The sequence below is a fragment of the Marmota monax genome, unplaced genomic scaffold (assembly GCF_021218885.2).
Source record: "Marmota monax isolate L192 unplaced genomic scaffold, Marmota_monax_Labrador192_F-V1.1 WCK01_AAM20220418_F8-fsc00001, whole genome shotgun sequence".
Classification (NCBI taxonomy): Eukaryota; Metazoa; Chordata; class Mammalia; order Rodentia; family Sciuridae; genus Marmota; species Marmota monax.
The window spans coordinates 43279662-43306729 of record NW_026693777.1 but is presented as its reverse complement, the minus strand read 5'-3'; the positions used below and the strand labels follow the sequence as shown (position 1 = coordinate 43306729).

The window sequence follows — 27068 nt, the reverse complement described above, 5'->3', positions numbered from 1 at the left end:
TCTTGACATCAGGAATCCCTTGATTTAATGCACTAAGATGAACACATTGTTTCTGTGTTACTTGTATCAAAATACACAACCTTATTTTTATCATAAAAAATAACAGAGCTGGGGTTGTGGCTCAGTGGTAGAGTGCACACCTAGCATGTGTGAGGCACTGGGTTCGATCCTCAGCACCACATAAAAGTTAAAAAATATATTGTGTCCACCTAAAACTAAAAAATAAATATTAAAAATTAATTCCCGCTTTCAAAACAAAGAAGTTTAAAAACAAAACAAAACAAAACAAACAAAAAACCCCAAACCCCAAATTGGAGGACATTTTTCATAAATGATTAGTACGTTTCAAAAGTGCCAAGGAACATGGCACATGCCTGTAATCCTAGTGGCTCAGGAGGCTGAGGCAGGAGGATTGATAGTTCAAAGCCAGCCTCAGCAAAAGCGAAGTGCTAAGCACTCAGTGAGACTTTGTCTCTAAATAAAATACAAAATAGTGTTGGGGATATGGTTCAGTGGTCTAGTGCCCCAGAGTTCAATCCCTAGTGCCAAAAAAAAAAAGATGTCAAGGACACAAAAGAAAAGACCTACACACAGAGAGAAAAGATGAATTGCTATGTGGGATTGTGCATATAATCTTGGAACAATAAGAAGATATGAGTTAAAAAATTCTTAACCTTCCAATAAGATCTGTAGTTCAGGTAATAATTTCGTAGCCTCCCCAGGGGAGTATGTAGCTCAGTGTTAGAGCCTTTGCATAACATGTAGGAGGCACTGGGTTCAATTCCCCATGTTTCTTACAAAATTATAATAGTAATAATATATCACTGTTAAGTTTCCTTTTCCTAATAATTATTCTGAGGTTATGTATAAGCTGTTAAATTAGGGAAGCAGGTGGAAGTGTAAGAAAATGTACTATTTTGCAACTGTTTGTAAATCTAAAATTAATTCAAAAATTTAAAACATGGCAAGAATAAATCAAGGATCTGCCAAATATATTTTAAAATTCACACTTAGCAATTGTTTGTCTCATTAGCTTCTGTTATGTACATATGTATCTTTTTTTCTTTTCCCTCAACTATTTTCAGTTTTTTTTTTTCATTCAACTATATATTTTGAGACAGTCTGTTAAACTTATTCCTAATACTTCATTGTGTTTTTTAAGGAAAAGGAATTCTCCTACAAAAGCACAATGCAGTTATAAGATTAGGAACTTATAGTGACATAATAATATTATCTGATCCATAGTCCATATTAAAATTTCATTAGTTGTCTCAATAATTCCTTTATATCCCTTTTTTTCTCTGAATCGAATACAGAATACAATCTAGGACTACATGTTGCATTTAGTTGTTAAATCTCTTGAATCTGAAACAGTTCCTCAGTGTTTTGTGACATTGTTATTTTTGAAGATGTTTTTGAATTTGGATTTGTCTGCTTTTATCAGGTGATTATGTTTGGGTTATCCATTTTGGTAGGATTATCATAGAAGTAATATGTCCTTGGTATATCAGGTGACACATGATATATCCGCCCCAATATGATAATACTAGCTTTGATTCCTTGGTATGATGGTGCTTCACCACTACAAAAATTATTTGTTTTTCCCCCATAGTATTTCTAGAAATCGTTTATGTCTGATTATTCTTAATAGGAAAGTTAATGGGAAACCTGGCTTTAGTACCTGATGAAGGAATTTTAGATGATGATGTTCCAATGATAAAGGCTTTTCAGTGGGAATGTTTGAAATTGTTGGCTTAGCTACTAATTCTTAAAGAAAGTATTAAGAGGAAATTTTTGATTAAAGGCTTAAAAGTTCCTGTAAGCAGGCTATCTGAGGTAGGGATATTATAAAAATGGCCTCTGGCTGTCTGTAACTTTGAATCCATTGTTTCTTTAGCATCAGAGGAAGTGGCTGAATTGTCAGAGAATCTCTTCTATATTCTTCCATGTTAAATGGACACAAGAAATTGGGTTTCTTTATTGAGGTTTGTTTTGTTTTGTTTTTTAAGTTGGAGTGGAAATTGTTTTTCTTTTTTTGGGGGGGGGAATCAGGAATTGAACCCAGGAGCACTCAACCACTGAGCCATATCCCCAGCACTTTTTGTATTTTATTTAGTGACAGGGTCTTGCTAAGTTGCTTAGGACCTTCCTAAGTTGACAAGGCTAGCTTTGAATTCATGATCCTCCTGCCTTAGCCTCCTAAGCCACTGTGATTACATGCTTGGCATGGAGTGGAAGATTTTAAAAGCTGTAGACTGGATTCTGGACTGTCAGTCATCTTATGTTAGGTCTGCCTCGGAGAAAATGAGACTTTGAGAAATAGTGGCAGTAGGTTTGTCCTGGTTGGTGGTGGGACTGTTGAAGGTGGAACTGGAAAGTTAATTTACTTTCTCATAACGGTCTTGGATCTGGGTATCTGGGTGTACTAACAGCCTTGCAGGTTGGTCCTGGAAAGCAGTGTGCTGTAGTCAGGGTAGATTAAAGTTTGGATGTAATATATTCTCTTGGTCTACTTCAAGACTTATAACTTAAATTCTTTTCATTTATATTCATAATATTTAGGCCAACTATGGAACTAGGTTCTTCTTAATGCTACTTTATTAGCTTTGTGTGTGATTCCAAAACAGTACATCTGTATAACTTTTAGAGGTAATGTATATTGCATTTACTTGACATTTTATTTTTCAGTCCTCTAGAAATTAAATAAAAGACACTGTCAGGCTACATAATCTTATTTGAAAAATGAATCCTAAATGAAATATTACTTTTAAATGTTTTAGGCCAACAAGCAGAAAGCTTCAGCTCGTAACCTGTTTCTCACCAATAGCCGAAAGGTAACATTGCAGTTTTGTATTTCCATTTCATGTTTTGCTGGTATAAATATGTTCCTGTTCTTTGGATCCATTCTTCCTGCCATTGTCTGTTAGGACCTGTTGATTATAAATCTAATAATACCTAAGAGAGTTTCTAAATATCCTCAATCTACTTAATAAGTAAAATTATTATTCTTCACATTACTGGTATCTGGGGGTCTTTTTTTCATAAGACCATCAATAGTCTGTTTATTTCCTTGGACAAATTATTGTGCTCCAGCTTCTTTATCTAAGAAATGATGTTATGAAAATCTTTTCTTAAAGGGAAACAATAGAACTTTTGTCTTGAAGATCAGATGAGGTAATGCTACTTGTTGTATTTCTGTGGACTAGTCATTCAGGCTTTATGTTTTCTCATCTATAAAATGAAATAATAACAATTTCATGGGTTTGGGAAGATTGAATTAATGTATGTTAACTTTAAAATAGTATAAAAATTAGTGATAGGTATTCACTATTAATATGTGTGATAATGCTTGATAACTTCCCTGGTCCTTCTTAGTAATTATACTTTGTTTCATCTTTTAAGGTTGTAGATGTGGATAGATTTCTTATCCTTGATATTACCTCAGAATCTAAGCCTGGGTTATAGTATTGTACCAGGGACATTAATCAAGTTTGGGAAGAAAGATGTGACCATAGGAGGAGTGTTCATACTGAACACTCCTCCTGTGGTCACATACTGTCCAGAGAGAACTGTCACTTAGTGTTGGTGTCTCCCATCATGGCAACGTTGTATCTTGTAGCTTGCCCACCAGTGCATGAAGGAGGTACGTCGAGCAGCTTTGCAGGCCCAGAAGAACTGTAAGGAAACTTTGCCTCGTGCTCGCCGCCTCACTAAGGAGATGCTTCTGTACTGGAAGAAATATGAGAAGGTGGAGAAGGAACACCGCAAGCGGGCCGAGAAGGAAGCTCTGGAGCAGCGGAAGTTGGATGAGGAAATGCGGGAGGTAGGACAAGAGCATAAAATTTTGAAGATCATAATTACTTCCACCCTATCAATGCTTTGAACATTGTACATCTAATTAACCAATGAAATTATCAAGGCAAAAAAAAATTATTTTTGTGGTATCTGGGGGATTGAACCCAGTGGTGCATGCATACCAGGTAAGTGCTCTAACTGCTGAGCTACACTCCCACCTCTAGAAATCTTTTAAAGATCTAATTTTGAGGATAGTGACTTTACTCCACTAAACCAATTTCTGTTTTTATTCTTCACTAAGGCCTTCCCCTGGCCTTTTGCCTCTTTTCTTTATGCTATCTTCTTCTGTTCTATAAATCTCATTCCTGTATGTGTCTGGAGGAACAACATCAGCAAAGGAATGAATAAAAGGAAAAGAAAATAGCTTATCGTTTATCTTAACTTGTTTCTGTGTATTGACTGTAGTTTCAGTTTATTGGATTATGGGCCAGATTTAGATCAGAGAGGTTCAATAGACAATTAACTCAGTTTTCTAAGACCTCCCTCTATCTCACAGTAGCTTGGTTTGCAAAACCATCTAGGTTTGTGAGACCTACATTCTCTTGACTTATTGGTAGATAACTGATGGTAGTTTCAGTTGTGGTTATGTTGATTTGTATGTTTTCTTCTCAGAATTTTTGAAATAAACTTTTTGATGTATCTTTATTGTTCCCTTAGTACTTTGTTCAATTAAACCAAGTAATAGGGCTGGGGTTGTGGCTCAACAGTAGAGCGCTCGCCTGGCATGCGTGAGGCCCTTGGTTCGATCCTCAACACCACACAAAAATAAATAAACAAAATAAACGTATTGTGTACAACTAAAAAATAAATAAATAAAATAAGTTTTTAAAAAAACAAGTAATAGTTAACTTTAAAGTGAAAAGGAGATCTCGTGTTTTAAAGTGTTTTAGTGTTGAAAGATTTTTTAAAAATCTTTTAGTGTTGAAAGATTTTCTTGATGACACTTTGGCTTTTAAAATTTTCTTTTGGTTTGAATTTGGCTCAAGTACAATAATGTCTTAAAGAGAAAAGGGGGACCTGGGGTTGTGGCTCAGTGGTAGAGTGCCCACCTAACATGCAGGAGGCACTGGGTTCAATCCTCAGCACCATATAAATGTAAAATAAAGATATTGTGTCCACCTAAAACTTAAGAATGAATATTTAAAAAAAAAAGAGAGAAAAGGGTCAATTTTATATAGAGTACTTCTTCGTAAAGTAGTACTTTAGAACTTCAGACCTTACTTTGCAGTATGCCTTATTTTATGTTTTCCTTTTGGGGAGGTGTATTAAGAACAAATCAAGTATACTTCATTTGAATTTTGTTATAAAATATTCAAAATTATGAATTTGGTTTCATAATTATAGTATTTACTATATTCCATATAATTCAGGATTGTTGTTTTGATTATTTACTCATTGTTTATCTTAAGGATGATTTTATTTATTGACACAATGATTTTTTTTTTCTTTACCTATTTTTTTTTTCTTTTAATTTTTTCACATTTTCAAGAAAGCACTATAGGGCTGGGGTGTAACCCATTTATCAAATGCTGGTTACCAGAAGCAAGGCCCTGGGTTCAATAACCAGAACTTCCCCCATCTAAAAAGTATGTGTTTGTGTGTATGTGTGTCCATATTGGTCCACATTCATGTTTTTGTTCTTTGGTGATGGTATATTACTGTGTTACCCAAGCTGGCCTTGAACTCCTAGACTTAAATTGTCCTCCTTCAGCCTCAGCTTCCTATGTTCTGGGCCTATACCCAATTGCTATTGTGTTAGTTTATATTCATGTTTTGCTTATATTTATCATTATTACAGATGAAGTATAGATTGTTTTGGAGAGGGTTTTTTTTCCCTTTGTCCTATTGTTCCTACATACTGACTTTGAGAATAATTTATAGCTTCTACTCACTTATTTTGCCTTTAAGTTATTATTATTTTTTGTACTAGGGATTGAACCCAGGGGCACTTAAGTACTGAGCTACATCCCCTAAATATTTTTAGGGCCAGGGTATCACTGAGTTGCTTAGGACCTTGCTAAGTTGCTAAAGCTGGCTTTGAACTCAGGATCCTCCTGCTACCATGCCTGGCTAGAGAAGAGTTTTTAACACATTTTTTTAAATAATAAAGCTATACATATTACCACCCGGATTATAACATCTGTTTAAATTCAGTTGATGTCCCAGTGCCATTATCAAAAAGTAATGTTTCAAAGACATAAACATTTTATACAAAAATCTGTGGGACAAAAGTTTTCATGTTGTAAAGAGAGGAAAATACCAGTTATTATTAAACTATAAATGAAAATTATTCCTTCTTGCATTTATTACCAGTGACTTGGCTAAATAGAATTGTTCACTGGTGGTTCTACCTTCTTAATGTTAAAAGGGTAACTTTTTAACACCAGCTAGTAGCTCACACTTGTAATTCCACCACTTTGGGAGACTGAGGCAGAGGATCACTAATTCAAAGCCAGCCTCAGTAACTTACCAAGGCCCTAAGTAACTTTTTTTTTTATAATTTTTATTGTTGGTTGTTCAAAACATTACATGGTTCTTGATATATCATATTTCCCCTCCCCTCTTCTCTCTCTACCCCATCTACTGTAATTCATTTCTCCGCCTTGTTTTTTTTTTTTTCCCTTTCCCCTCACTTCCTCTTGTATGTAATTTTGTATAACCCTGAGGGTCTCCTTCCATTTCCATGCAATTTCCCTTCTCTCTCCCTTTCCCTCCCACCTCTCATCCCTGTTTAATGTTAATCTTCTTCTCATGCTCTTCCTCCCTACTCTGTTCTTATATCAAAGAAGACATTTGGCATTTGTTTTTTAGGGATTGGCTAGCTTCACTTAGCATAATCTGCTCTAATGCCATCCATTTCCCTGCAAATTCTATGATTTTGCCATTTTTTAATGCAGAGTAATACTCCATTGTGTATAAATGCCACTTTTTTTTTTTATCCATTTGTCTATTGAAGGGCATCTAGGTTGGTTCCACAGTTTTGCTATTGTGAATTGTGCTGCTATGAACATCGATGTAGCAGTGTCCCTGTAGTATGCTCTTTTTAGGTCTTTAGGGAATAGACCGAGAAGGGGAATAGCTGGGTCAAATGGTGGATCCATTCCCATCTTTCCAAGAAATCTCCATACTGCTTTCCAAATTGGCCGCACCAATTTGCAGTCCCACCAGCATTGTACAAGTGTACCCTTTTCCCCACATCCTCGCCAGCACTTGTTGTTGTTTGACTTCCTAATGGCTGCCAATCTTACTTGAGTGAGATGGTATCTTAAGGTGGTTTTGATTTGTATTTCTCTGACTGCTAGAGATGGTGAGCATTTTTTCATGTACTTGTTGATTGATTGTATGTCCTCCTCTGAGAAGTGTCTGTTCAGGTCCTTGGCCCATTTGTTGATTGGGTTATTTGTTTTCTTATTGTTTAATTTTTTGAGTTCTTTGTATACTCTGGATATTAGGGCTCTATCTGAAGTGTGAGGAGTAAAGATTTGTTCCCATGATGTAGGCTCCCTATTTACCTCTCTTATTGTTTCTCTTGCTGAGAAAAAACTTTTTAGTTTTTTACCGTGCCTGCAAGGTAGGCAGACCTGCGACCGACCGGCAGAACAGGCCCAGCGACGCGCCGGCGTGGTAGACACGTCGGCCCTAAGTAACTTAATGAGACCCTGTCTCAAAATAAAATATTAAAAATGTGGGGGATGTGGCTCAGTGGTTAAGCACTCCTGGGTTCAATTCCTGGTACCAAAAAATAAAGTCAAAGGGCTTCTTAAGTAATTTTTGCAAAGTGTATGAAATTTTGACAAATTCTGTTGACCACCAATGATTTTGCTCTATTTTTACTTTTAACTTTCCCCTGGTTTAGGCTAAGAGACAGCAGCGAAAACTCAACTTCTTAATCACCCAGACAGAGTTGTATGCCCATTTCATGAGTCGCAAGCGAGATATGGGTCATGATGGGATCCAGGAAGAAATCTTAAGGAAACTGGAAGACACTTCTACCCAGAGACAAATTGACATTGGTGGAGGCGTTGTAGTTAACATCACACAGGAAGATTATGGTGAGTACTGAGCCAGAAGCTAGACAAAGCAGGTTCTCTCCATTTTTCATATCTAAGGTTATTAATTCTTGTAAGCTTTGTTTTGATTCATAGGTAATATTGGTTAGAAAAGGGGAATTGATTGTATTAGAGAAGAGAGGGTGTTTCTAGAGAAGATGCCTATAAAATGACTGATAAAAGAATTTGCAAAGGAAAGGATATGGTTATGAGATCTTGCAAGTTTTGGAATATATTATGTTTTGGAATATATTATATTTTGTGATTTGTTATTAGAAATTTAGTAAACTTTTGTAGCAGAGAAATTCACCTCTTACATAACAAGATCCTTGGTGATAAAAGCATGAGAAAGAGACTAGTCAGTTTTGGTATATTTGTGACCACAAGGGGAAGGAGAAATCGGATTGAAGTTTGAGAAGAATTTCACAGATAGTAGTGATCAAGATTATGTAGTCCTAGATATAAATAAGAATGGGAGCGTTTTAGAGTATATTGGGGTTATACACACCTTTGTTTCATCTGTTCAAATAATTATACCTAGAATAAATATATTATGATTTTGAAACATCATTGTTTTTTTTTACTTGTTCTGGCTATTGGTATTAGATTTTTTTGTAGTTGTCTTTGTTTGTTTTGGTAATGGAATTGAACCTAGGGGGTGCTTTACCACTGAGGCACATCACCAATCCTTTTAGATTTTTATTTTGAGATTCTTGCTGAGTTGCTGAGGCTGCCTTGATCTTGTGATCCTCCTGCTTCAGTTTCCCAAGTCACTGTGATTAAAGGCATGTGTCATCGTGCCCAATGTGGTATCATATTGTAGAAGAAACCCCAGTACTGAGAGACGGTGGATCTCTATGCCCAGTGGTTTTTATGAGCTGGCTTTGGCTATGGAAGACCAAGGCGGCCCTCTGCCTCTGTTATGTTTCTAACTCTGTCAAAGAATTTAGCCTTTCTTCTCCTCCATCCTTTGTGATCTTAGGGATTAGTAGAATGGGGAAATCAGGGATCCATATGTTGGCCTGAATTGTCTTTGAAGGAGATGTGGTGTGATAATCTACAGGTTTTCCTTTTCAGATAGTAACCATTTTAAAGCCCAAGCCCTGAAGAATGCTGAAAATGCTTACCATATTCACCAAGCTCGGGTGAGTCTTAAAAATGAAAAGGTGTGGTATAATTGGCCCTGGAAATAAAGTATAACCTTTAACTTTGGTGTTTGCCCTTTATTCTTATCACATTTTCAATTAAAAGCATTAGCCAACATGTCATTGTGTATATAGGGTGGTAATTGCGAGTCTCTTTACTTCAGAATAGTGGAACTACTTTAGGAAAAACAGAATAATGAATGTTCACTTTTCTAAGCATTAAGAGTATATTGATAGAAGTCAAAACAGTTTGCTTCCCCCCACCTTCCTTGAGTAATATGGTTAGTATATGAAATGTATCATGGTTGTTTTAGTTAAAAAGATCACAGTGTTGGCTTATTGAAAGAGTAATATGCCTTAAGGAAAATGCTAGCTATTGTTCACTTTAGTAATTACTTGCTCTCTGTTATTACCTTATTTGGAGATATTTAATAAAATCAGAAAAAGTACAGTTAAGTTGAGTTAAGAAAATGTAGTTAAATATATTGTGTAGGAGACTCTTCGTTACTTTCACAGGGTCCAGATCAAGGATCAATATAAATGCCTTCACCCACCACCTCCAATCAGTCAAACAAATTTTATATTGAATCTTTAATAAATTTCTTGATGTAACAAGTAATATTGTAATGTGGTTTAGTGTATGTGCATTGAAAACATGATATTAAAAATATTCTTAATATAATTGTATGTTAGATAATATCAGTAATATGCTTATAGTATATTATGAATAATGTGATAGAATATCAAATTATAATATCAGGAATTTTGTTTCAATTTTCTTAGTACAGTAGATATCTTGTTTTGAATTTTATTTGCATTTAATGTTTTTTTTCTACTATTATACTTTATTTCTAGACGAGGTCATTTGACGAAGATGCAAAAGAAAGTCGAGCAGCTGCCCTACGAGCAGCAAACAAGTCTGGCACTGGGTTTGGGGAGAGTTACAGCTTGGCAAACCCATCTATCCGGGCTGGTGAAGATATTCCACAGCCCACAATTTTTAATGGGAAGTTGAAAGGTTACCAACTGAAAGGCATGAATTGGTTGGCCAATCTGTATGAACAGGTGAATTTTAGAACTATGTCATTCCCATTCTTTTTTGTTCATTGTCTGTTTTTCTTTTGGTTATGTAATTGTGAAACAAATATACGGTTAGATTTTAACTCTTTTCAAAAACTTTCTGTTGACAAGGGGCAGAAAGCATTTTCTATGTTTATAACCTGGAGAGTCTTCTGAAGAATGTTTATATCATGCATGTAGTTTTGTCTTTTGTGGTCTCGATAAACCTGATTGTTTGCCTCTGAGTATGGGTTAGATGAACTAAGGAACTGGCAATGGCCTATTGGTCTCGTATATCAGTGCTGTAGGTTTGGCAGAATACATCATTATAGACTTTGGTGATAGTACCAAGGCTGTGTATCTGCACTCACTTTTGTTTGATCAAGTCTGATAGTTGTTTTGGGCAGTAGATGGAATTCTGTGTGATGAAAGGTAGGAGGTGTTGAACATGTATTCCTCCCCTCTCTTTCCCCCATCCAGGGTATTAATGGCATTCTTGCTGATGAAATGGGCCTTGGTAAAACAGTACAGAGCATTGCCCTCCTGGCCCATCTGGCTGAGGTGAGTAGATGCAGCCTCTCAGTCTTTTGCTCTCCAAAACTGAGGGTCATTTTTATATTGAGAAAGTTACTATAGGCTCCGTAGCATAACGAGAATATGACTTGATCTTTGTCCTGAAGCTCTTTACAGAACAGAATGGTTCTGTGTAACATTTTGATTTTCAAGGGGAGCCAGGACAGTATTGAACATGTGTGGTTTGAATCAGTCTCTCACCGCCCCGCCTTCATTGACAGCTACCAGTGTAGTAGCCAGTAAGTATACTCTGATTATTAGATCAAAAGTTCTGTGTTCATGTCAAGGTTGTACCCTACCTGCAGAGTACACTTGAGCAATCCATTTAACCTTCTGAAGCTGATTTCACTTTAATTCTGTGAGACTTAGTTTCCTTTTCTATAAAATAGGGATATCGTACTTTACAGGAATTTTGCAAGAATTAAATGAGAAATCATGAATAAAAATACAAATTTAAGAAAAATACAAATTTAAGAAAAGGAAGTTCTATATCCATTAAATAATTGTAAAATTGTTATGATTATCTAGTATAAGAGAAAATAATACATTCAAGTTAGTATGTCACAAATGATTATATAACACACCAATAAAAAATGTGGAAAAAGATACATAAGAAGTCAGAAGATGGCATAGTTGTTTGTTTGTTTTTTAAATTCTCATAGTGTGTCCTTGTCAATTTTACTATATTAACATAGGCCATTATTATTAAATGTACAGATTTGGCAATTTAGTAAATAGACAACTATTTCTCGTGTTCTAATGTGTCACCTATTCTTAAACCCCTCTTGTCATTACTTAATTATAATTTTTAATTACATTTTTTTTAGTTTTCCTTCAGTTGCCTTACCCAGTTTTTCTGTTGCAGAGAGAGAACATTTGGGGACCTTTCTTAATAATTTCACCTGCTTCTACACTTAACAATTGGCACCAGGAGTTTACTAGATTTGTTCCTAAATTTAAGGTAAAATCAATCTAACAAAAAACTTATTGCTCTTTAAGGTAAACTTTCTGACTCTTCTTTTGTTTCCTTGCTAATATAATTACTCTCCTTTAAAATTTCTTATATTTATTATATGTTTCTGAAATGCCTATGTCCAGTCCCTATAAAAATTACTTATGGGAACAATAAGAGAGTATATTACATCTTTACATTTAATAAGTTAGAAAGCCAAAGTCCTGTTTGAATAAATTGCTGTATTTGTTGCTCCTGGTCACATTATCATATTATACCCTTATTTGGTTATGAGTTTGGCAAGTCTTATGAAGAAAAATATCCTAGATGGACATGGTGTAGCACACCTATAATCCCAGCAGCTTAGAAGGCTAAGGCAGGAGGGTTGTAAATTCAAAGCCAGCCTCAGCAATTTAGCAAGGCTCTAAGCAACTTAACGAAATCCTGTCTCTTTAAAAAAACTTGGGGTGGAGTGATGGTTTCGTGGTCAAGTACTCTGGGTTCAATCTCCAGTATCAAAAAACAAACAAACAAACAAAAAACCGTAATTTGTACATTGCTCCCTCCTTTCTAAGCATTTATGAATTGCCTGTTCTTAAACTTTTTTTTCTTTTCCTTTTCTTTAGACTGGGTATTTCTGTGTTGTCAAGGGTGTTCTCTAACTTCTGGATTCAAGGGATCTTCCTGTCTTAGTCTCCTGAGTAGCTTACAGGTGTGCCTGTAGGCTCTGGCCAGTCCATCTGGATCAAAGCCAGATCTTTGGTCCTTATAATTCCTGAGGTAGATAATGTAAAAATTGATATAACTAATTTAGAAGAACAGAATTGATATTGAGGAAGGAAGTGATAAGCAGGGAAGCAATGTTGCATCAAGTTGGCAAGACATGGACACAATTTAAACAGGAATTTAGGACTAGGGTATAGCTCAACAGTAGAGTGCTTACTCTAGTGTAGTCCCTAGATTTGATCCCAGCCCCACAAAACAAAACAAACATTCAGTTATGGAATATTTTACGGATTTAAGATAGAAGAAGGGGGGCTGGGGTTGTGGCTCAGGGGTTGATCGTTTGCCTAGCATACGTGAAGCACTGGGTTCAATCCTCAGCACCACATAAAAATAAAACAAAGATATTGTGTATACCTATAACTAAAAAAATAATAAATATTTTTAAAAAGGAAGAGGTGGGATAGGATTGATTACATTGTTTATAATTTACAAGGATGGAAATGAATTAAATATGTGATCTGTCTTTAAAGACTAATGATAATGAGGTTGCTTGCTGTATAGGGAGAATTTCTTGGAGACTATATATTAAGGCTATATATTAATTTCCTGGAGACTATATATGTTGACGTAATCTTTTGATTTTTATTCTTTTTTTTTTTTAAGTCATAGATGGACACAATATCTTTATTTATGTATTCTTTGAGGATTGAACCCAATGCCTCAAAGATGCAAGGCAGGCACTCTACCACTGAGCTACAGCCCCAGCTCCTGATTTGTATTCTTTATAGTGGTCATGGGTTGCATACAGTTTAAAGGGTAGGGGTTAGAGTGGAGATAAAAGATATTTTTCTGGCATGTTTTATAAGGAATAGGAATATGGTTGGGATTTCTCACTGTGGAGCAGCTTTATGACTGTGCTCTTTGTGGCTGAATTATAGATATAGAAACTGTTTACAAGGAATACTAAGTATATAGCTTTTAACTTGGTGCACTCATTTTTTAATTGTAAGGAGAAGGTGAGACCATTCTAACAGTTTTTGAATATTTTCGCTTGAATTCTTATCCTTGTGGAATATGGAGATCAATTTCTTTTTTCTACTTCTTTTTCATACAATGTTTGGTACATGGTGAGCAATCAAGTTGCTGAAAAATAAAATCTTTAAAATTTCTACCAAACTACTTGTTTTCACTTTCTCCTCCATTTGCTGTTAGATAACAATGTAGTACTACTTTTGTCATTGAACCTCTGATTTTATTTTTCTATGCCTGAAGCTGAACTCCCTGTGTATGTTGAGCTTCTTTTTCTTCTTTTTTAATACCTTATTTTTACTTATTCATTTTATGTGGTGCTGAGGATCAAACACAGTGCCTCACACATGCGAGGCAAGTGCTCTGCCACTGAACCACAACCCCAGCCCCTTGAGCCTCTTTTTTAATGCTCTAGTATGGGGTATGTAAAATAGAGCCTGTAGGTCAATTCTAGTTGCCACTATTTTATTGTATTTTATTTATTTATTTATTTTTAGGAGGTACTACGGATTGAACCCAGGGGTGCTTTACCACTGAGATACGTCCCCAGTCTCTGTACCTGGCTGATTTTTTTTTTCTATATTGTATAGTCTTTATATTTGGTTAAAATTTTAATTTTAACCATTTACAAGTATACAGTTTTGGAGCAATAAGTATATTTGTAGTATTGTACACCATCACTTCTAAGTAATTCAAGGACTTTTTCATTATCCTGATCCAAACAAAACCTCATACCCATTAAATAGTCATTCCCTATTCTCTTCTTCCTCCAGCCTCTGGTGGCCACAAGTCTGCTTTCTCTATAGCTAGATTTGCTTATTTTAGATATTAAAAGCAAATAGAAACTATGCAATTTATGGCCTTTTATATTTGATTTTTTTTAGGTAGCAAAGTTTTCAAAGTTCCACCATGCTGTATGATGATGCTTCATTGCCTTTTTTTTTTTAATACTTTTTAAGTTGCTGATAGGCCTTTATTTCATTTATTTACTCATGGGAATCGAACCCAGTGCCTCACACATTCTAGGCAAGTGCTCTACCACTGAGCCACTTCCCAGCCTGCTTCATTGCCTTTTATAACTAAATATTTAAATATTCCATTAGGTTGAGTGTATCATGTTGTTTATCCATTCACGTGTTCATAGATATTTTGTGTTTTTTCCACCTCTTGGCTGTTGTCAACAGTACTGATGTGAACATTCATGTATAGTTTTTCTTTGAATATCTGTCTTGTTTTCATTGCTTTTAGGTGTATTCCTACATGGATTTGCTAGGTCATATGGTAATTCTACTTATTGAGGAATGCACCACATATTTTCTGTGGCCTAAGAACTAAGAATAAATTGTATTTTTTAAAACTGTTGATAAAAAATATTTTTGTCACAGAACATGAAATTCAAATAAATATCTATTGGAACCTAGTGATACTCTTTTGTTTATATGTTACTTATGGCTTAATTTGCACTATAACAGCAGAGTTGAATTTTGTCAGAAACCTTATGGGCTGAGGTATGTAAAATATTTACAGAAAAGGTTTGCTGGGCTGAGGTATGTAAAATATTTACAGAAAAGGTTTGCTGAGCCCAAGTTATATCGATGCATTGGTTTTTTGTTTGTTTGTTTGTTTGTTTTGTGTACTGGAGATTCAACCCAGGTGTATACTCATTCTAATGAGTTACATTCCCAGATATTTTTATGTTTGATTTTGATATAGGGTCTTGTTAAGTTGTAGAGCCCCATCTGGAATTTGGCAATCCTCTTGCCTCAGCTTCCTGAGTAGCTGGGTATAAAGCCTGCACCACCACACAGCTGATTTATTGTTTCTGTTGCTATTACCCTTAGATTGTTGGAAATATTTTTACTTTTCGACAGTATACAGTTAGATGTATACTTTTCTCAGGTTTATAGCTTGATTATATTCAAAGATACTTAGGTTTTTGATAATACCTAAAAGTTTATTGTATTTGACAGGCATCTGAGTAATATTCTTCATAGTTCTATTATGATCAGGGCCTCTAACATCTTCCTTTTTTCTCGGCCTTTTTTAACCCAGGCAGTGGGATTTTTTTCTTTTTAATGGTACTTTTTCCATTTTTCATTCCTGAAATTGGTGTATTTCATGTATTTTTACTGTTTTTATTTTTTCTCTACTTTTCTTCATAAACGTTTTTCTAATATTTTGAGATTTTTCAGTTTTTTTTTTTTTTTTAATATTTATTTTTTAGTTTTTGGCAGACACAACATCTTTGTTTGTATGTGGTGCTGAGGATCGAACCCGGGCCTCACGCATGCCAGGCGAGCACGCTACCGCTTGAGCCACATCTCCAGCCCCCGATTTTTCAGTTTTTTATTTGTTCATTTAATGGTGTTAATTGCTTTCTTTGCATGACTTTAACCAAAGTTTTGATGTGTTATATGTTCATTATCTTTCCATTCAAAGTAATCTCTAACTCCTACTCCATATTCTTTCCTAGCACATGGTCAGGTTTTATATGCATATAAATGTTTTGAAGTTATAGGTATTCTCCTTTTGTTTGGTGCCATGTTCTATATATATATATATATATATATATATATATATATTTTTTTTTTAGAGAGAGAGAATTTTTTTTCTAATATTTATTTTTTAGGTTTCAATGGACACAACATCTTTGTTTGTATGTGGTGCTGAGGATCGAACCCGGGCCGCACGCATGGCAGGCAAGCGTGCTGCCGCTTGAGCCACATCCCCAGCCCTGTTCTAGATATTTTTACATACATATATATGGATATGTTGATTAGTCAAATTTCTTAACATATTTTGGTGGTTTTGTATCTTTTCTGATACATATATGTATTTTGTTTTGTTTTGCCTGCTTGTTTTATGATAGACTTGAGACTTAAGTTAAAAATGACCATGACTGTGGATTTGTCTGTTTCTATTCTGTTCATATATTTTGTGGCTTTAAGATGTATACAAATTGGGCTGGGGGTATAACCAGTATTAGAATGCTTGATTAGCATGCACAGGGTCCATTAAAAAAGAGAAAGGAAATAAAAAAAGAAGAAAGAAAAATATACACAGATTTATATTCTTGGTAAATTGAATCTTTTATTACTATGAAATTCTTTTTTACTTTTTTGTATTTGAATCCATTTTTCATAATATGTAAACTAGCTTTAACTTAATTTTTTATAGTATCTTTTTTTTTCTTTTTGACCATTTTCTATCCTTACATTTAAGGTATATTTCTTGCCTTTATTTGAAATATTTGTGCTTTTAATGTAATTTTTGATCTTTTGACATAAGTCTTATTACTTTCTACTTATTTTACCTCTTCAGCTTTCCCTTTTCTTTCTTGTGCCCTCTTGGGAAATATTTTTTTCTTTTCTTTTTTTTTAATAGTACTGCAGATTGAACCCAGTGGTGCACTACCACTGAACTACATCCATAGTTCTTTTTCTTTTGGTTGAAACAAGATCTCGCAGAATTACTGAGGCTGGCCTTGAACTTGAGATCCTCATGCCTTAGCCTCTTGAGTAGCCAGAATTACAGGCATATGCCACCTTGTCCGGCTCTTGTGTCCTTTTGAATTGATCATAGTTTATTACTTTTTATCCTCCCTTAGCTTGCTGGCTTTCTTATATATTCATTTGATCTTTAGTAAATAATCTGGAGAATACATCATATATTCTTTTTTTTATATATTTATTTTTTAGTTGTGGGTGGACACAATATCTTTGCTTTTATGTGGAGCTGAGGATTGAACCCAGTGCCACTCGCATGCTGGGTGAGCACTTTACCTCTGAGCCACAACCCCAGCCCACATCATATATTCTTGTCTTTTTAAGAAAATATGATATTACCTAAAGTGTTATTACTTTTCAGATGGTACAAAGACCCTAGTATATTTTTAGGTATATCACCCTTCCCTAGTATTATGTACTGTTGGTTTTGTGTGTTTTTGTTTTGGTTGACACCAGGGAGTTAACCCAGGGGTGCTTAACCACTAAGCCACATCCCCAACCCCCCCCTTTTTAAAAAATTTGTTTAGTTATACATGGACACAATATCTTTATTTTGTTTATTTATTTATTTTTATGTGGTGCTGAGGATGGAACCCAGGGTCTCTCATGTGCAAGGTGGGCGCTCTACCACTGAGCCACAACCCCAGCTCCCCCAACCCTTGTTTAGATTTTATTTAGAGATAGGGTCTTGCTGAATTGCTCAGGACTTTGCTAAGTTGCTAAGGCTGGCTTTGAACTCATGATCCTCCTGCTTCAGCCTCCTGAGCTGCTGGGATTAGAGGCATGTACCACCATGCCCACTTCTTTTGTGTATTTTTTAATATTTTAATACTCATGAAATATTTTATTATTTATACACTTTATATTCATATTCATTTGAACATATTCATATTGCATAGTTTTATTGATCTTCATTTTTTTTATATACCTTTATTTTATTTGTTTATGTGGTACGGAGGATCAAATCCAGTGCCTCATGGATGTTAGGCAAGCGCTCTACTACTGAGCCGCAACCCTCGTCCCTGATCTTCATTTCTTCATATTTGTACTTTGATTTGGCTGAAAGTTTTTAAAAACCCAGAAGACAAGATGGATAAAGAGAAAAGAAACCCTTTTCTAGGAATATAACAGAAAAGGACACTGAGTTTTGCATTCTTTTTTTGTTTATTTTTTAATCTAGATGTTTTCTTCTGATCTATCATTTTGTTCACTAAGTTGGTCTTCTGCATTTAATTTCTCATTAATCCTATTCATTGAATTTTCAAATTTATTGTATTTTTTCACTTGTAAAAATTCCCTTTGGTTCTTTCTTCCCTTGTTTCTTCCTTTTCTTTTTTTTTCTTTCCATGTTTTGGTTCTGGGAAATTAACTAACCCCGGGTACTCTACCACTGAGCTACATCCCCAGCCAGTCTTGTTTAACTGCTGAGGCTGGCCTCAAATTTGTGATTCTTCAGTCTCAGCTTCTCAAGTCACTGGGATTACAGGTGTGTGCCACTGCACTTGCCTTTTGATTCTTTTATAGTTTATAGTACACTACTGAAATTCTCAATCTTGTTTCTCATGAACAAATTAGCATATTTTTTAGGAAGTCTTTTTTTGTTTGTTTTTTGAAGTCTTAATTCTCATATTTTTATCATTTTGATCTCCTCTGACTTTGTTTATTTTTTTAATATTTTTATGTAGTGCTGAGAATCAAACCCAGTGCCTCACACATGCCAGGCAAGCAAAAGAGCCACAACCCAGCCCTGGTTTTTAGTTTTATGATACTGTCTTTCCATGACTGTTTTTTTTTTTTTTTTATTGTATGCCACACATTGTGCAGGGAAAACTCTATAGAGATATTCATGGGCTGTGATTAATGTTTTCTTCCAGACAGGATTTATATGAGGTTTTATTTATTTATTGCCAGTAGCAAATTTTTTTCCCTCAGTACATAAATAATCCAAAGTCATCTTAAATTGAGTTCTTGAGATGATTCAAGACTGAGATTCAGTACCCATTAAGGCAAGTATATGTGTGGTTTACCTTTACTAGTAATGTTAACCCTTAGCTTAGAGCCAGTGATGTCAGTGCTTAACAGAGTTCCATCTTGAAATGTGTGGTTTTGTTTTTGTTTTCTGAGTCCTACATCTCCTTTAAAAAAAGAAACAAACAAACAAACAAAAAAAACCCTCAAGTTTCTTATCCTCTCAACTAGAACTTTTGGAATGGATCAACACCAGCAGAGAGAAAATACACCACATTCCTCTGTGGGCTGTCTTTTTAATTCCTGTGTTGGTTCCATAATTCTCCATTGCCTCAGTAGCTCTCAGAATTATTAGCTGCTTTTAAAAATCATTCTGAATAACATTTGTCATGATACTTTTATGGTTATCAGTAAAAGATAATATACATATTATCCTCTTTTTCAGGTGCTACCATATTGGGGTAATCCTCATGATAGAAAAGTTATCAGGAGATTCTGGAGTCAGGTAACTTTCAACTACCTATATACATATGTATACATACATGCAGTTAGTATTCTCCATTTGATACGAATAATTTCTCATACATAAGATCTCATAAATGATATATTTCTCCATGCTGAGCCCAGTGTACTTTACTGATGCAGTGTTTTTCCTGTTACAGGCAGCCACCTGGACTTAAGTCCAGGGTTTTTTAAAAACAACTTTTTTTCTTCAATAAGCTGGAGATTGTTTGTTAAAATACTTTATTACTGCTTTAAAAACATTCATAGTTCATCTCACTGCACATCTCCCTACTATGTGGGAGAAGTATCTTTAGGGTTGTCTTGAGCTTCTTGTCCCTAAAAACTAAACCATACTTCATTATTTTATTTTGAATTGTGAGATACCCCTTTTTACCTTCTGCATCTTATGTTTACAGAAGACCCTCTACACTCAGGATGCCCCCTTCCATGTGGTTATCACCAGCTACCAGCTGGTGGTACAGGATGTAAAATATTTCCAACGGGTCAAGTGGCAATACATGGTACTGGACGAGGCTCAGGCGCTCAAGAGTAGTTCCAGGTAACATATGTTGTAGAAACCCAACTCTATAGATAGCAATGAAAACAAACACATAAACACAAAGATTAGAGAAGTGTTAGAACATGGCATGATGTGGTCTATGCCATAACTGTATACGAAGAACAAAATTCTCATTTATAGGCTAGGGTTGTAGTTCAGTGGTAGAGTGCTTGCCTAGCATGAAGAGGCCCTGGGTTCCATCCTCAGCACCACATAAAAACAAATAAATAAAGGATAAAATTTTTTATTTTATTTTTTTTTTTTTGAGAGAGAGAATTTTAAAAAAATATTTATTTTGTAGTTTTCGGTGGCCACAACATCGTTATTTTTTATTTTTATGTGGTGCTGAGGATCGAACCCAGCACCCCTCGCATGCCAGGCGAGCGTGTTACCACTTGAGCCACATCCCCAGCCCCAAGGATAAATTCTTAAAATATTTTTTTCACATTTTGTATTGGGATACAAACATTGATGCTTAATGTACATAGTCTTTTTTTTAAACTTTTATTTTCCCTTTCAGTCATTATGACATCCTAACAAATCCTTTTCTGCAGGGAAAATTGCTGTATAGAAGAAGTCTTTGCCTTTTGTTTGAATCATTTTAGACTAGAGTTCTTGGTAAGAAGTGGAATATTAAATTTGAAGGACTGAAGTTTCTGTCTTTATTTATTTATTTATTTAAGAGAGAATTTTTTAATATTTATTTTTCAGTTTTCAGTGGACACGACATCTTTATCTTATTTTTATGTGGTGCTGAGAATGGAACCCAGCACCCTGCGCATGCCAGGCGAGCGCGTTACCGCTTGAGCCACATCCCCAGTCCTCTGTCTTGTTTTATATGGGTTATCTTAATTCTTGCATGATTTATTAGATCTCTAAGAATCTTTATTGTAAGATATATGTTTTAAGTATTTCAGTACCTTTAAGGTTTCAAACCAAATATAAATGTTTGAGTTCTATATGTTGTTATTTGGTGTTATTAAACCTTGAGTGAGATGTATTTCTAACTCTTGATGAGTCCGTGGGACTTTTAAGAGGTCTATACTAACCAGCACATGGTTGTTTTGTCAATGGACCTTTATTTTACTTATTTATATGTGGTGCTGAGGATTGAACCCCCTGCCTCGCATATGTGAGGCAAGCACTCTGCCACTGAGCTACAGTCCCAGCCCCAGCACATGGTATTTTTTCATGGAACCTTTTCATCCTTTGAAGGGTATTATTTCATATTGTACTTTTGAAAGAGGACATGCCTGTGGCCAGGAGCAGTGGATACTCACTTTACATCTTCTTCCCACATTCTTCTCCTTCCTACATTGCTCCCTCTTAATTCACAGTGGAAGAGCACAGATTAATAGTTTTAACACTATTATAGGTAAATGCCTTTTAAGTAAATGAGTTTTGTTTTAAAATAAAAAACAGATCAAGGGTGGTAGAAGGCTTCTAACACAAGAAAGAATCCTGCTTGTCTTATTCATGGGCTATTTTTTTTTTTTTGACACCCTAAAACCATGTTTTTAATGTAGAGGAGTTAATCCTGCTGAAATTGAATATTATTTTGCGGTTGTTTACATGATGGACTACATAATTCTGAGTGTTATATGAAAAGCATTTTTAGAAATATGAGGTTGCAGCACTGTAACTAAGAAAGATAATATTGCTTACTTGGAATTCATAACTTACTTTACAGTGTTCGTTGGAAGATCCTCTTACAGTTCCAGTGTCGCAATCGGCTTTTGTTAACTGGGACCCCCATTCAGAACACCATGGCAGAGGTAAGCAAGTCAAGGTCCCATATTTATGTCTTTATAAGACAGAGTTTCAGCACAGCATAGAATTCCTTACCCTTATTTCCCTAGAATGCTATTGCTTTGTACAAATTATATTCCCCACATCGAATGAAAAATTGACTGCAATTTTCCTTAAGTAGTCTTTTAGTCATCATTTTTTTATTTTGTTTTTATTATTTCTTTTAATATATTCTTATTTCTTATTATTTTATTCCTTTATGTTTATGTAATAGTGACCATAACAGAAATGTTACACATCTAATTCAGAGATGTTTTTATGCAGAATTGAAAGGTAATACGTTAATACTTAACACCAAAAGGAACTAAATTCTTTCTTTAAGGAAGACAGTTCATTCTCATCTAGAATAATCTTTAGAAGACTTTCTGTAAAGGACCAGATAGTAAATATATTGAAATATTTTAGTCCATACACTTACTGTTGCAACTACTCTAAGGTTTTGCCTGTGTAATGTGAAAGCAACCATAGTTATGGATGTGTTACCATAAAATTTTATATAAAAAAGTAGATGACATGGGCTGGGGATGTGGCTCAAGCGGTAGCGCGCTCGCCTGGCATGCCTGTGGCCCATGTTCAATCCTCAGCACCACATACAAACAAAGATATTGTGTCCACTGAAAACTAAAAAAATAAATAAATAAATATTAAAATTCTCTCTCTCTCTTAAAAAAAAAAAAAAAAGTAGATGACAGAACAGACTTGGCCCCAGAGGCTATAATTTTGTGTAGCAAGTTATGGTACCTCAGATTGTGTTCAACTGTGGAATGAATTTTTTAATATATAGACTTATGTGTATATCTTTAAAACTATCCTGCTGTAATACTAAAGCAGTACTTGTACTTTTCGTCTTATTGTTTTAAATCATATTTTCCTACAATACCTAATAGAATTAGGATTGATTAATGAAGCATAAACTTGTTCTCATTTACTTTCCTATAACTTACACAGGTACAAATATTAACACACACACACACACACCCATGACTATCTATCTTCAAACCCTAATGTATCATCACACACTGATACTTTGTTACTTTACAGCCATATATTTTATCCTTTATTTTTAGCTCTGGGCTCTGCTACATTTCATTATGCCAACATTATTTGATTCCCATGAAGAATTTAACGAATGGTTTTCCAAGGACATTGAGAGCCATGCTGAAAACAAATCCGCGATTGATGAGAGTGAGTACTACTAAGAGCTTTCTTTTCATTCTACCTATTAGTGTGATTAACTGCATTGTGATGTATTTTTTTCTGTGAAAAGAATTTTTCTTACATTAAACATAGAATAATCTGGGGGGGAGTATTTTCTCCTATAAAATAATAATGTACTTTAGATGTGTTTTAGAGACAAAATGAACTAATTTAGGTAATAGCTATCTAGTCTTTTGATTTTAATCAAGAAAAACAAACAGTACATAAAATACTATATTTTGGCTCATAGAGTCCTCATTTACCATATATATCCTGAAAAACTCATATCAGAATTATATTCCCTGTGTAATGTTCATGATTTTTTTCTTTCTTTTTTTTAAATTTATTTTTTAGTTGTAGTTGAACAGAATACCTTTGTTTTATTTATTTTTATATGGTGCTGAGAATCGAACCCAAGGCCTTGCATGTGCTAGGCAAGCGTACTACTGCTTAGCCACAACCCCAGCGCCTCATGACTTTTTTCTTAAGATCAAAACCAAAATTACTAGAAGGGTCATTTTTGTTATTCACTATATATTTTTTTCTTTGCCGTTCTTTGTTGAAGAAACATAAAACTTTGTTTATCAATACTTTTGGCCTCATTGAATGATATCTGCCTGATATTAAGAACAGTCTGGGATGTTTACTACATAAACATAAGGTGACATATACCAACTGTAAGAAAAAGTTCTTTAACCTGGTGTTGAACACCTATAATCCCAGCCTCTACGGAGGCTGAGGCAGGAGGGTCACAAATTCAAATCTAACCTCAGCAAGTTAGTGAGGCCGTACGCAACTTAGTGAGACCTTATCTCTAAATAAAAACTGTAAAAGGGGCTGGGGATATGGTTTAGTGGTTAAGTGTCCCTGGGTTCAATCCTTAACACCAAAATAAATAAATAAATAGATAGATAGATAGATAAATAAGTTTTTAAATGATTTACACTATAGGTTAATTTGTCATCATCCTTTGAAAAATCATTTTTTTGGAATAAATAACTTTCATTAGACGTATATTAGGAAACTATTTAATGAAATGTTCCAAAAATGCTCTAAAAGTAAATTCTAATAAAAATAGAACCATGCACTGGGGATGTAGCTCAATGATAAAGTACTTGCCTAGTGTACGCGAGGCCCCAGGTTCAGTCTCCAGTATCATACACCATAAAAATGAAAAGAAAACATCCTAATGTATGTGCCAAGATCCTCTAGAAAATTTAAATTCCTTGGTTTTTCCTACTTGAGAAAAAGTTCTAATTTTCTTTCAGAAAATCATTGAACTGGAAGGTAAGTTTGGAGAGTTTAGGAGAGATGAGTATGATGTTTATTTTGGTTGGTTGTATTAAATCAATTTGATATATTATTGTTTTATCAGATCAACTCTCTCGCTTACACATGATCTTGAAGCCATTTATGCTGCGGAGAATCAAGAAAGATGTAGAGAATGAATTGTCTGATAAGGTAAGGAAAGAAGCTTCAGAAGGGTCAAAATTATTATTGGGGGGGGTACTTGATGTATTTATTGGAAGGGTAATTAGTTTGAGAGAAGGCCTTTAAAGTTGAGTGGTTTAAAGTTAAAGAGGACTTAAAATAAGTCAAATAATCAAGGAAGGTAACATTTTATTCCTTCGTTTTGTTTTATACTTATGTTAGTGGAGAATTTGAAGCATTAGAAAAGTAGAAAGAATAGTATAATGAATTCCCTTTAACCTATGTGTATCACCAACAATGATCATTTGTGATTATCCATACCCCTCTGGATTATTCTCATGCAAACCCCAGATATTTTATTTCATTCACAAATATTTTTATAGTATCTCTGAAAGATTTGCTCTAAAAAACAAAAGACAATCCCTATACAAATACCACTTTTCCTAAAAAAGGCAGTAGTTCTATAACAATATTGCATATCCAGTCAGTGCCCAAATATCGTTTGTTGTCTTTAGATCTGTTTGTGTCTATCTCAAATTTAAGCGAGGTCCACAGATAGCATAGGTGGTATGTAGTTTTTGATCACTGTCTTCTTTTTTCTTTGCCGTTCTTTGTTGAAGAAACTGAGTTGTGCTGTTGAGTTTTCCATAAACTAGATTTTGTTGATTGTATCTATTGTGGTATTATCTAACATGTTTCTTTGTCTTTTGTACTTCTGCAAATTAAGAATTGTAGAAATTTAGTTTGCTTTGGAGTTTTTAACTTTTTTTTTTTTTACTAATACAAAACCAGTGATTTTAGTTTGTTAAAAGTTGCTTTTTTTTTTTTAATCCTTCTCAAACTTCTGTAATTTTCTGTTAACTCCTTGAATCCTTCCTATTAGTCTTTCTTCTTTTTCTCATGGTTTCCAGTCCTTTAGGGGTTTTCCTCATTTTCCCTGTATTGCACCTGTTATAATTCTCTCTGCCTAAAAGCCTTCTTCCCTGATTGTTGGTACTATCCTCTATTCACTGACAGAAGATTTGGTCATACTGAAATCAGTGACTCCTTGGAAGAATGTTGTGTGGGAATATGGCTTCAAGGAGAGGAGTAGAACCATCTCTCTCTTGTTTTATTCCTTTTTCTAACATCTTAGTTACTTTTTGTGAAATTTGTGGTTTTAATAACAGCCATAATATTAGGAAAACATTTTATGAAATATGGATCCTTGAAATATTTAAATCAAAAAGGGTTTTTCAAATAATAACAGCATCATAACTTCTGATGTTTAGTGGTAAAGGGAAGTGATCAGATACAGTGTGGTTTTTTTGTTTGTTTGTTTTTGTTATTGTTGGTTGGTTGTTTTTTGTACCAGGGAGGCTGACATTGAACTTGGAATTCTCCTGCCTCAGCCTCCTGAATCACTGGGATTACAGGTGTGCACCACCACGCCCGGCTGTGGTATGGTTCTTAACCACTATAGATAGTATACATTCTTTTCTTTTTTTGTAGTTGTAGATGGACAGAATGCCTTTATTTTATTTTTTTGTGTGTGGTGCTGAGGATGGAACCTAGTGCCTCACTCATGCTAGGCAAGCTCTCTGCCCTTGAGCTACAGCCCCAGCCCAATTTCTTTTCTTTAACACATATTTCTTCTTTTAATGGATGCAAAGTGGGATTCATTATGCCATTTTCATATTGATGCTAAACAAAACAGAGATTGTTAGAGATGAAAATAGGAAAGTAAACATTCAAGGTTGGTATCCTCATCATTTCATAGACAGGTGTCTACATAGTACAATGTTTTCTTACCATTTCCCTTTCTTTTAGGTGTGTAATCACCCAGAGTTATTTGAATGGCCATTTTCATATATGTGTGTAACATAATTTGATAAATCTCATTGTTTTAGACATAATTTAATGTTTCTTTTTTAATGCATTTTTGTAGTTGTAGATGAACAGTATGTCTTTATATTATTTGCTTCATTTTTATGTGGTCCTATGGATTGAACCCAGTGCTTCACACATGCTAGGCAAGCACTCTACCGCTGAGCTACAGCCCCAGCCCCTGTAATTTAATGTTTCTGATCTCTATAGTTCAGTTAGGGAAGGTTAGAGAAGGTATCAAAGCAGAGATAACTTTTGAGCTGGGTCTCCAATGATAAGCTGTCATATTCTAGAAAAATATGGTATGTATGAAAGATTAGGCAACAAAGGTAGAACAGTGTTCAAACATGTAGTGTATTTTGCCAAACAGTATTCAGATCAGCATGGCTAAATTGTTAAGAGGAGGTAGTCTGGGAGGATAAGGTGGATTACAGTATGGGAGTCCTTTTCTGCCTAGAGGAAAAGTTTTTAATATTTTACCATAGGCAGTAACACTTATTGTGGGTTTTATAGGAGTTGAATTACTTTGGAAGGTTTTTATGAGAAATGTTAGAACCAGAAGAGACTAAAGGCAGGAAGACCCCAAAATAAACTAAATCTGATGAGGAGCTATGGGAGTGGTCAGAAAGGGTGGATAGTGACAAATTCCCAGGTAAAGTTCAAGATCTAGGAAATAATAAAACACGGAGAGAGGTATAGGGGGCAGTGGGCTAGAGAGAGATATCAAAAGCTGATCCAAGTTTGTCTTTGGACAACTGAATTAATGGTAATGCTATTAACCCATTTAGTAAACTGTGGAAAAGGTAATTTTCCCCACCCTGATATGTCCACATATGCAGT

At 34.8% G+C, this 27068-nt stretch overlaps 1 protein-coding gene across 2 annotated transcripts in view; it reads left to right on the top strand.

Annotated features, from left to right (window-relative positions):
• Ino80 (INO80 complex ATPase subunit) overlaps positions 1-27068 on the top strand; it is a 138435-nt gene that overhangs the window by 38034 nt on the left and 73333 nt on the right. For both annotated transcript variants that reach the window (XM_046460794.2, XM_046460793.2), the window contains exons 8-19: positions 2781-2834; positions 3620-3823; positions 7712-7907; positions 8982-9049; positions 9905-10114; positions 10589-10669; positions 11547-11642; positions 19308-19367; positions 19783-19925; positions 21616-21700; positions 22802-22919; positions 24307-24392. In XM_046460794.2, the coding sequence (XP_046316750.1) occupies positions 2781-2834; positions 3620-3823; positions 7712-7907; positions 8982-9049; positions 9905-10114; positions 10589-10669; positions 11547-11642; positions 19308-19367; positions 19783-19925; positions 21616-21700; positions 22802-22919; positions 24307-24392 (1401 nt within the window). The remainder of the gene's footprint in view (positions 1-2780; positions 2835-3619; positions 3824-7711; positions 7908-8981; positions 9050-9904; positions 10115-10588; positions 10670-11546; positions 11643-19307; positions 19368-19782; positions 19926-21615; positions 21701-22801; positions 22920-24306; positions 24393-27068) is intronic.